Source organism: Amphibalanus amphitrite, unplaced genomic scaffold (assembly GCF_019059575.1).
Source record: "Amphibalanus amphitrite isolate SeventyFive unplaced genomic scaffold, NRLGWU_Aamphi_draft 001062F_arrow, whole genome shotgun sequence".
In the NCBI taxonomy this organism is placed as follows: Eukaryota; Metazoa; Arthropoda; class Thecostraca; order Balanomorpha; family Balanidae; genus Amphibalanus; species Amphibalanus amphitrite.
In genome coordinates, this window is record NW_024882556.1 from 58,148 (window position 1) to 69,697 (window position 11,550).

Below are 11,550 nucleotides of genomic sequence, written 5' to 3' on the forward strand. Positions count from 1 at the left end.
CCTCGGACACCAGCTTTTGCAACTCGTCCTTCAGCGGCGTGCGGAGTGAGAGGGGCACTCGTCGTGGGCTCGACACGCGGAACGGCACGGCTTCCTCCCTGAGGTGAATCTTGAACTGCTCCCCCGGCATGACTCTGATGTGGCCATCGAACACGGTGGGGAACTCGGACGTGATGTCCGGGAAGGAGCCTCCCTGGTCCACAGGCGGCTCTGCTGACCCGTCTTCAGATGCAGGTGCACCGGTCGGAAGGCTGCTGTCAGGCCGCTCGACAGGTGTCGCCGCGGTCGCCTCTCCAGCAGCGCCGTCGCGCGACACCGCCGCCACGCAGTCCGATGACGTGCCACCGTCGGGCAGCGCGGCGCGAGACCGGTGCCGATGCCGCGCTGGCCCCGGCTGAGGGCGGTCTGGTGCGTCCCTGGTGCGAGAGCCAGAGGCGGGTTCCGGTAGATCGGCGGTTATCTGCTGCGGATAACCGGCTGGAATGATGTGAAGTCCCTTCACGGCCTTCCAGGAGAGCAGCAGGCCGCTGACGCCCTCCAGGATGTGCACCGACTCCTGCACCGAGACGCGGCCGAGACTCAGCGAGACCGGCAGGACTCCCAGCGACTTGACCGTCTCGCCGTTGGCTGTCCGAGGATGCTGCTCCGGGGGGAGCAGGTTCTCCGGGTACTCGTCCATCTCCTTCAGGAAGTCGAGTCCTCCGACGCAGATGTCAGCCCCGGTGTCAGGCAGCGCGAGTACCGAGGCGCGGCGCTGCGCCGTGACATCCAGGCGCACGCGGGGGGCGCTCTGCACCGAAGCGACCGCGATGATGGCCGACGCGGCCGGTCGCCGCGCCGCACCGTCCGGGCTCCGGTCACTGCTGCCCTCCGACGACTGGAAGCGGACCCGGGTGCCGCGCCACGGCTGGCGCCGTTGCGATCGCCGCGTGTCCAGCGACGGGGACGGCGATCTCGACGACGAGCGGTACGGGTCGGGCCTGTAGCTCCGCCCAGGTGGCGAGCTCCGCGGCCGAGACGGGGCCAGCCGGCGGCGCTCGTACGACGTGGTCGGTCGGCGGTCATCGTAGTCGCCGGATGCGTCGGGGCAAATTGCCGCGAAGTGGTCCAGCTGACGGCAGCTGCGACAGCGCTGACCCCGGGCCGGACACGCGTCTCCCATCCGGTGACGTCGCCGGCCGCACGCAGCGCACCAGCCGCCGTCGCGCCGCCTCGGTCCAGCGCTCGGCGGCGCTCGGTGGCGCTCGGCGGCGTCCACTCGGTGGGCGGCGGCCCGGGCGAGTCCGCCTGCCCGCAGCTCCACGGCGTCTCTGGCGGCCGCCTCGTCGGCCCTGCAAACAGCGATGGCATGCGACAGCGAGAGGTTTTGGACGGCGCAGAGTCGTTTGACGGTCTCCGCTGATCTCAGACCCATCACAATCCTATCCCTGATTAGCGAATCATTACACGCGTCACAAAATTTGCAAGCACGAGACAATTCACGCAGGAAGGTTAGAAAATCATCAAAGACCTCCCCTTCAGTCTGAAACCTTTCGTTAAACCTCTTCCTTTCGATAACCTCGTTTACTTGGCTCACTGCGAAACGCTCCAGCGCGTCCAGTACAACCTCGGGATCGGCACGCTGGACCTCGGTCAGCTCCAGGTTCCTCAGGACGCGGCGACTCTCCGGGGTCATGACATTTTTCAGGGCAGCCAGCTGAATGTCAGGTTCAGCGTCTATCAAGCCGGTCAGGAGCACGTAGTCCTCCCAGCTTTCTCTCCACACCAGGAAAGACTCACCCCGGTCCGTGGAGAGGTCCAGGCTGTCCGGTGCTCGTACTCGGCCCGCCCACGGGGCCGGCGCGCTGCGGGACGCACGACCGCGGCCGGCCCGCTGCCGCGGCGCGGCAGCCCGAACCGCGACGGAAGCGGCCGGCTCCCGAGACGCATCCGCTACGCTGTCGGCGTCAGAGTCCCCCATTGCTGGGTCGAAAATGCACAATAATTATGCACGTCGCCCTGTCACACTTGCACTGGTAATCGCACGTTCACGACCCTGCCGGCTGCGCCATGTGAAGACGCCTCTGAACCGGTGCAGGTGTATTGTTCACAGCGAGCGAGCGTGGCGCGGACCCAGTAGAGACTGACGCGGCCCCGCACGGTCCGGCCGGGAGCCGCCGCCGGACCGTGCCCCGAGGGCACACACGGTCGTAGAGATGCAAACCCCAGGTACAGACTGGGGATGCACACCACCACAGCCATGTCCTGAGCTTGGTTGAAATTCTTCCATGCATTTAAAAATAATCGCGAAAAATTAGGGTCTCAAGAGGTCTGGCGTTAACATTAGTGTCTGCCGCACTGGCAGCACCGAGAGCCCGCTCACTCGCGCCCACCCCTCTCCTCCCCCCCCAAGGGTCAGGCGATCCAGTGGCCCTCAAACCTGACCGCCCTCCGCTGCGCCGGTTCACCAGCGCCACCCTGCCATGCTGCGGTACTTTCAAGACAGACTGTACCTACCTACTCAAATTTTATTTTAATGAATTTCGATGTATTTTAACGCGGTGTGTTTTAGGCTTTTAGTTTTGGCTTTTACTGTCTGTTCACTTTTACTGTGTGATTTTGTCTTTATTAGGTCGTTCAATAAGTAACGAACAATCGGTCATAACTTCTTTATTTCTTTATTTAATACTTTAAAACTTTCACAGAATATAGATCAGACATTTCCGAATGCAGCCTATGCCTCAAACCAGTCGCCGCCCGCCTGCACACACTTCTCCCAGCGTTCCGGCCAACGCCGGAATTCCGCCCGGAAAAACGTGTTTTCCGTCTTTTTCACCCAGTTCATGACAGCGCACATGACTTCAGCGTCGGTCTCGAAGTGTTCACCATGGAGGCCATCCTTTAGGGGACCAAAGAGGTGAAAATCTGAAGGAGCCAGGTCCGGACTGTAGGGCGGCTGGGGCATGATATTCAGCCCTGTCGGCTGTCACGCGATCTCCTCGCGCGTGGCGTGAGACAAGTGCGGTCGGGCGTTGTCATGATGTATGGTGATGTTGTTGACATCCGAGCCGCGCCTCTTCTTCAGGATTGCTTTTCTCAGTCTCCTGCAGGAATGTGATGTAGCGGCCCGCTGTCCATAGTCCGCCCAGGTTCAAGAAAGCCCACCAGGATGACACCATGACAACGCTCGTCCGCACATGTCTCACGCCACACGCGAGGAGATCGCGAGACAGGGCTGAATATCATGTCCCAGCCGCCCTACAGTCCGAACCTGGCTCCTTCAGATTTTCACCTCTTTGGTCCCCTGAAGGATGGCCTCCGTGGTGAACACTTCGAGACCGACGCTGAAGTCAGCTGCGCTGTCAAGAACTGGGTGAAAAAGACGGAAAACGCGTTTTTCCGGGCGGAATTCCAGCGTTGGCCGGAACGCTGGGAGAAGTGTGTGCAGGCGGGCGGCGACTGGTTTGAGGCAAAGGCTGCATTCAGAAATGTCTGATCTATAATCTGTGAAAGTTTGAAAGTGTTACATAAAGAAATAAAGAAGTTATGACCGATTGTTCGTTACTTATTGAACGACCTAATATATAATGACGTGGATGCCATAGAACCCATAAAAGTGGAGGCACCGAATACACTCTATCTATGGAAAATACCCCAATCATGCGTGGGTTGAAGGACCGTGCCCCCCCCCTGCACGTGCCAGGTGTACCCTACGGTGTTAAAATTGCCGAACAATATAAGATTTATGCTTATTGCTTATGGCCGGTAAGTTTCAGACGAATTGGTTCAACCAGTTGGCCTGCAGTCCTTGCACTTATCAGCGGTGTATAATTTGCTTGCACGTGTAGGTATATTACGTGCACTGTGCACCCTATGTTGGTCATTTTATACCAACGCGAAGCACTCGTCAAGTTCTACCAGTGCGCCAAATTTTATGCCGCTAGCTCAAACTTTATCTAGACCAGAGGATCCCCGGTCAAAAAAGAAATCCGCCTGGTACGTGCCAACTGCCACGTGTACTCCATGGTGCCAGAATTGCCAAAGGATGGAATTGCTTGCCTTCTGCTTATGGTCGGCAAGTTGCGGACTGATTGGCTAAACCAATTGGTCTACATCCCTGGCAATACGTAGGAGGGGTAAAAACTGTTCGCACTTGTATAGCACGTCCACCACTCACCCCATCACGACCATTACATGACCTTGGAGCGCTTCTGGAGTTCTACCAGTGTGCCAAATTTGAAATTATCTTTCCGTACACACTGCACACTGCACAGTCTAGATATAGTCTATGGGTGTATATTGGTGTGCCATTAAGACTGCACTACTGGGAGGCCCGCGGTAGCTCAGCCCCATCGTAGACAAAGTCCTTGGCGCCGCGCCTGCATACTCTGCTGATATTGTTAAAAGGCACCATACAAAAAATGCTAAAAATTTGGTAACGTTGCAGCCAATGGTTTGTCCTCTTCGAATGAAGTAGGTAGTGTTGTATGTGCGATGTGGCTGCGCTCAGCTGGCTGTACCCACTGACTGGCGCGTTGCGCGCGTCTGTGCGGTCTCAGGCGTGCCCCGAGCCGCCGCTGCCCGACAGTCTGGTACACCGGCTGCACGTCTGTCTCTCGGAGCCCGTCTGCTATGACGAGATGGCCGTGAGCTTCTCCCGCCTACAGCAGGACTGTCGCGACTACCTGGCTCTGCTCAGACACTATAATCTGCCCGTGGACGACAGCCTCCAGGTGAGCCGTGGGCGTGCAGACGGCGGCTCGCCCCGCCCGCAGTGGCGTTTCATAGCCGCTAGCGTAAGGTCGATCGGACCTCCAACCACTCGAGTTATAGCTTCGCGGAAGAACGAGTGTGCTTCCCGAGGCTGCATAGTGTTGTGATTACTGATAAAAGTGGACTGTATTTATTACATTTACGTCTTTCGATCAGAACGATGGTGACGACACCAACCGAACGATTTGCCTTGATTTTCAAAATAACAAGAAATTAACTCAAGTGGATCCACTGGCGGTCGCAGCCGCTAGCAAAAGGGGGGCCAAAGTCACACTCGCGGGACATAACATTTTTCCGTCACCGGGAGGGGGGGGGGGGGTGATCGGCTAATTTTGTTACGTCCACGAGGTGCCGCGCATTTGGCATTACTTATGCTTCATCCATCTGATTCTTGCGTGAAATCTTTAAGCTCAATTTAAGGCAAAATCACCAGTTCCATTTCCCGTCCCACGGTGCTTCCACCGGTCGGCCCACTGCACCATGACGACGGATCGGTGTAGCATAGGTATAGGGGAGAGAGGTCATATTGCGCCATGTTCTTAAATGCGCCACACCTTCCTCCTGCCCAAAATTCGATTCGAACGAATACTCGAATGTGTGCATTTACTTCACCACCAATAACTCGCTCTTATTCCGGTCCACGGGGGCAGGTGAGGTGTCTCAATTTTCTCGCAGACAATTTTTTGTGATTTCCTCTATTTTCTTACGCGAAAGTCTATTTCGACCCTTGCTAGTGTCATGCCTTATCTTAGAGATAGTGATTGAACTAATAATCATTGTTAATTGCTTGTTTAATGGTAGTTTTGAACGTTTATCACCACCGTGGCTTCGCTGTCGTCGCCATATTTGAAGCTCATGAAAAATGTGTTCCATTCGTAATTGCGCCCACCCTATTTGCGCCCTATTCTTCAACCCAGAGAAACAGCATCTGGTGGTTGGGACACATTTCATTGAACACTTTGATTATTAGAGCGCTCACCTTACCATTACATTAGCCTTCACAGCATAAATGGTTAATGGGCTGACACGTTCAAATAGGCTACTTAGTTAGGTGACAAACCGTTGTTTTTAATAGGGCGCTTTTACATGAGAGGCATGGACGCTTTTTGATGGAGGAGTCCGTAAATGCGCCCTTTGCAGATGTGCCGGAAAGCTTTTCTCTTGTTAATTTTTCTGGGTGTGATACAAATTGGGAGTTGTTATTTGATGCCAAAATAACTGAGGTACAACTTGAGATATCATCAAACATGACAGCTGGTCAACTTTAGCCGCAATAGGCCGATATCCTTAAGGTGGCGCAATATGACCTCTCTCCCCTACTGGAATGTCAGGCACGCGGATTCATGACCTTACCACTATAAAACAATTCGGAAAAGTACAGATACCTCTTGCTTTGAATAAGCATGTGAAACCCAGAGAGCATTTTCAGACTATGACATTTACCCATATAGGTAACATGTCTAGTTGTGTGGCGGCGGGAGAGAGTAGGTACACCGACCTCTGGAGACCCCCCACAGGTTCCAAGCTTTCAAAATTGGCATCTGAGGGCCGCGCGCGACTCCTGCGGGGCTTCGCAACGGCTCTAATGGGGCTCACTCAACCTGCCTAGTCTTACTGCTAAAAAGACTGGCCCTGAGCCCTAAGGACTTCATCAGTCTCTGCCAGCCCCAGGACCCACACCGGCTCATGGGGTCCCGGCGTCGAAATATGAGGGAATCTGCGCGGGACCATCAGGACGTAAAGTAATCTCGATCAGGACCAACGTAAGGCTGTGCCGGAGACTGCGTGAGCCCTCTGATCTTCAGAAACCCACCCATGTATGTTTTCACGTAGAGGCCAGTTTAGGGCCCTCAGAGACCAGTACAGGGCCTGCAAACTACAAAGGCCAGTAGTTGGAGACAATCAGTGACCGAGTTGGGCTCTCAGAGGCTAATGTGGGTCATTACAGGCCAACATGGGCCCTCAGAGGTCAGCGTGGGGCCCTAAAAGCGTGCCGGTCCCGTAGCTCAGTTGGTTAGAGCGTTGGACTCCGCGTGGTGAGAGCACGCGTTCCCGGTTATGACAGTCCGGGATCGAAGCGCGACGGGCGCTCGACATTTATGTGCCTCCTGACAGGTATGGTTGCGGTTGGTGGCAGGCCGTAGCCAGGCGAAGTCAGCGAGGGGACCGGCCGTGCGCGGCTTTGTGCGCACGTTAAACTTTGGACTCTAAATCCTGCCATAGAATCGGAATTGCGCGATCGGAGGGTAGAGGGCAGGGTCATCGCAACAAGCTTCGCTTAGCGGTGGCTCCGTCCTTGTGAATCCTTCCCATCAAAAGGTTCGGGCTAAATTTATAAAAAAAGACCGGCATGAGCCGTCGTTGGACCCCAGAGGCCAGCAGAGGGTCCTCAAAGGCCAAGATGGGCCCTCCTCAGAGGCCAATGCAGGCCCTTAGAGGCCAGCATCGGGTCTTCAGCAGCCAGTGCGGGTCCCTCATTGGCGCCTAAAGGTTCGTCTTGGGACACCACAGACAGAAATAAGGCCACCAGAGACCGGTGTGAGACCCTCAGACGCCGGTTGGGACCCCTGAGGCCGGTTAGGGGCCCTCATAGGCCAGATGTGGGGTCTCAGCATGGGTGTAACTTTGTATACTTTCGAGGTCCCATGTGGGACCCCAATGCGAACATTTGGGACCCCAATTGTCATTTTGGGACCCCAATAGTGGAGGCCCCCGAGACGCATCAGCTACTTTGCAAACGGAGGTCCGATATTCATATAAAAGGTTCTCTGTTTAAATAGGAGGCCCCTTGGACAAATCGGAGGCCCTGTTGGACAAATAGGAGGCCCCCTGAACAAGTAGGAGGCCCCCTGAACAAGGAGGCCCCCTGAACAAGTAGGAGGCCCCCTGAACAAGTAGGAGGCCCCCGGAAAACAGGAAGTCCCCTGGAGAAATAGGAGGCTCTCTGGACAAGTAGGAGGCCTCCTGGACAAATAGGAGGCCCTAGACAAATAAGAGGCCCCTAGACAAATAGTAAGCCCCATGGACAAGTAGGAGGCCCTCTGTACAAATAGGAGGCCCCCCTGCAAAAATAGGAGGCCCCCTGGACAAATAGGAGGTCCTAGACCTAGACAAACAGGAGGCCCCTTTCACAAAAGGAGGCCCCTGGACAAATAGGAGGCCCCATGGACAAGTAGGAGGCCCTCTGTACAAATAGGAGGCCCCTGCAAAAATAGGAGGCCCCCTGGACAAATAGAAGGTCCTAGACCTAGACAAAAAGGAGGCCCCTTTCACAAAAGGAGGCCCCCTGGACAAATAGGAGGCCCCTTTCACAAAAGGAGGCCCCTGGACAATTAAGAGGCCCCCTGAACAAGGAGGCCCCCTGGATAAAGAGGAGGCCCCCTAAAAATAGGAGCCCTCTGGATAAATAGGAGGCCGCTTGGAAAATAAGAGGCTACTTTAACCAATAGGAGGCCCCTTGGACAAATAGGAGGCCCCCTGAACATGTAGGAGGCACGCTGGACAAATAGGAGGCCTCTTGGGCAAAGAGGCCCCCTAGAAAAATAACAGGTCCCTTGGACAAATAGGAGACCCCCTGGACAAATAGGGGACCTCTTGAACAAATAGGAGGCTCCATGGACAAGTAGGAGCTAGAGGCTCTCTGTACGAATAGGAGGCCCCCTGGACAAATAGAAGGCTCCCTTAACAAAAAGGAGTCCCTTAAAAAAAGGAGGCCCCGGGACAAGTAGGAGACCCTTGGACAAATAGGAGGCCCCTGCACAAATATGAGACTCCTAGTCGAATAAAAGACCCCTGGATAAATAGGAGGCCCCTGGACAAATAGGAGGCCCCTGAACACGTAGGAGGCCCCCTAGATAAAGAGGAGGCCCCCTGGAAAATAGAAGCCCCCTGGATAAATAGGGGACCTTCTGGAGAAACAGGAGGCCTCCTGGACAAATAGGAGGTCCCATAGACGAATAGGAGGCCGCTTGGACAAATAGGAGGCGCCGTTAACCAATAGGAGGCCCCCTAGACAAACAGGAGGCCCTCTGTAACAGTAGGAGGCTCTCTGTACGTACAAGAGACCGGCGCTGTAGAAGCTTAGCCGTATGTACGCTAGGAGGCTCTCTGTGCAAGTAGTCGAAGTAGGAGGCTCTCTGTACTGTACCTACAATTACAAATAAGAGGCCCCCTGGGTAACTTAGATGCAACACAAATCGGAGGTCACCTATAAAAAAGCGGGACTCTGTTGGAATACCTGATTTAATAAATTATTTTCCTGATATTCAAATTACTTAGGTAATCCTCGTCCGCACATGGTGGGGGGGGGGGGGCAGTGGTTGCCACACCCCCCACCCCGACCTAGGTAGTTTTTTTTCTGCTCTGCACTAAACATTTTGATTGCTAGAAGTCGGATATTTCGTATAGCTGCTGCTCTATCCTTTTTTAGCGTCCACTGAAAATTTCAAGTTTCTGTGGTTTTTGGTTTCGGAGATATGACCTTATTCTTCAGGTAATGTCATAACCCAAATGACAAATACCCAATATCTTGCGTTGGCGTTGGGTCTTGTGAGCTTTTGACACCTTGATTTCGGCCTTTTTTGTCAGTCTTACCTCCCACCTATCATGGAACATGTTGTTCAATGATGTAGAGATGCCAGGGTCAGGGTCAAGGTCAACCTAGGTCGTCTAAAAATATTGCGTTTTAGGCAAGCTGAATTTACTTTCGTGAAGTTTCTTTGACTGTATTTTTGGCAAAAGCTTCTCAGTTCATGATCTCATGTAATATGGACACATTCACAGTCGGTGCACACATCAGTATACTCGTACACACAGACACACACAGACATACAAACACATGTCATTGACCTTGAGCTAACTTGACCTGAAATGACCACAGCCAGCAAAAACCTAGTCGGATAGTGTGACAAAGAGGTTCTAGCTGGCTTGGCACCACAATACGGCAGCGTCATCGGTACATGATGAGCAGCGCACGTGATATTCCAACGGGCAACGGTGACCCCAAACAGCAACATTCTTTAGTTTGACCTGACCTGGAAGGTCAATGACTGACCTGATGAGGTAAAATTGGTATCATTGGATTCGTCACTTCCCAAAGAATCTGTTGCTCTTGACCGCAAGGCTTAAAATCTTGTAAGAAAAAATTGTGGTGATGTCGAATAAGATACCTACACAAGCAGCGGGCCAACCCATCATATACCGATGACGCTGCCGTATTAGTGCCAAGCGAGCTAGAACAGCTCTTTGTCACACTATCCGACTAATTTGCTGGCTGTGGTCATTTCACGTCAAGTTAGGTCAAGGTCAATGATATGTGTTTGTATGTCTGTGTATGTCTGTGTATGTACTGATGTGTGCACAGATCGGTTTGTGTGTCCCTATTACACTTGATCATGAACTGAGAAGCTTTTACTAAACATACAGTCAAAGAAACTTCACGAAAAGTAAATTCAGCTTGCCTAAAGCGCAATAATTTTAGATGACCTAGGTTGACCTTGACCCTGACTCTGACATCTGTACATCGCAGAACAACATGTTCAATGATAGGTGGGAGGTAAGACTGGCAAAAAAAAAGCCGAAATCAGCGTGTCAAAAGCTCACAAGGCCCATAGCCATCGCAAGATATTGGGTATTCGTCATTTAGGACATGACATGACCTGAAGAACAAGGTCATATCTCCAAACCCAAATGCCGCAGAAGCTTGAAATTTTCAATGGACGCTGAGAAAAGATAGAAAAGCAGCTATACAAAGAAAATCAGGTTTCTAGCTTTAAAAATGTTAAGTGTAGAGCAGAAAAACTAACTTGGGGGTGGCGACCCTCCCCCCAGGTGCCGGCGAAGGTTAACCCTCACACTTTCTGGGGTCGGCTTACGGCTAGATTCCTTGCGCAATGCTGTGCCGTTAATTTTTTTTCTATTATAAAGGCATTGTGTTTTATTGTCAAAAGTGAAAAAGCCAGAAATTTTCGTCGATTTCGGATGCCGCGGGGGATATTTACATACAATGTCACCCTGCTGGCCTGGATCCACCAGTAGGGTCAGGTGACCTACCATTTCTTTATCGATATTAAAAAAAAATCATGGCATCAGAGCTGTGACGAAAAATAAGTGGCCTAAATCCGATGAGAAAACTGGATTTGGGGGTACCCCATGTTTGGCTTCTGAGCCTCTGGTCCCCCAATGAAAATTTCTTAGAGGAGGCCCTGGCGTGGCTCGTAAATTACCGCTTCCGCAATTGGAGGCCCCTAATTGCTTGGAGGCCCCCACTAAATGGAGGCCCCCTTGGACGTTTGGGACCCCAATGGTGATGTCAAAGTTTCACCCATGGGTCTCAGAGGTTGATATAGGCTCTTAGCGGTCAACGTGGGCGCTTGACCGCCACTGAAGTTCCCTCAGAGGTCAGTGTAGGACGCTCAAAGACCGGTGTGGGAGCTATATTAATAGCTGGGCGTGGGTTTTTTGAGCCTCGTGACGATCGAATAATTGCCAGGGCCCCATACACCTATATGGGGGCCCATTGGTTGTTTGGGGGGGGGGGGCGCAAATGATATGATGGCCCCCTTTATTGACCTTTGGGGGCATGGCCCTGATGCCCCCCCCCCCGCGACCGCCATTGTGTACACATTACACACATGCCTCTGAGATGACATATTAGCGCATGCAAACTCTATGCAGGCCCCGGAGTTCCCACGCTAATCCTTAAGAAACCAAGCCGGCATACGGCGTCACCTTCGGGCTTCTGAGGTGCACAGCACCAACCCATCAGGTCTTACTTTAGTGTCTTTAGAGCCAATCTCC

The 11,550-nt window shown here is 53.3% G+C and overlaps 1 protein-coding gene across 1 annotated transcript in view; it reads left to right on the forward strand.

Annotated features, from left to right (window-relative positions):
* LOC122369687 (TATA-binding protein-associated factor 172-like) overlaps positions 1-11,550 on the forward strand; it is a 192,592-nt gene that overhangs the window by 42,372 nt on the left and 138,670 nt on the right. Inside the window, exon 3 of the mRNA XM_043344609.1 lies at positions 4,539-4,712. Coding sequence (XP_043200544.1) covers positions 4,539-4,712 — 174 coding nt within the window. The remainder of the gene's footprint in view (positions 1-4,538; positions 4,713-11,550) is intronic.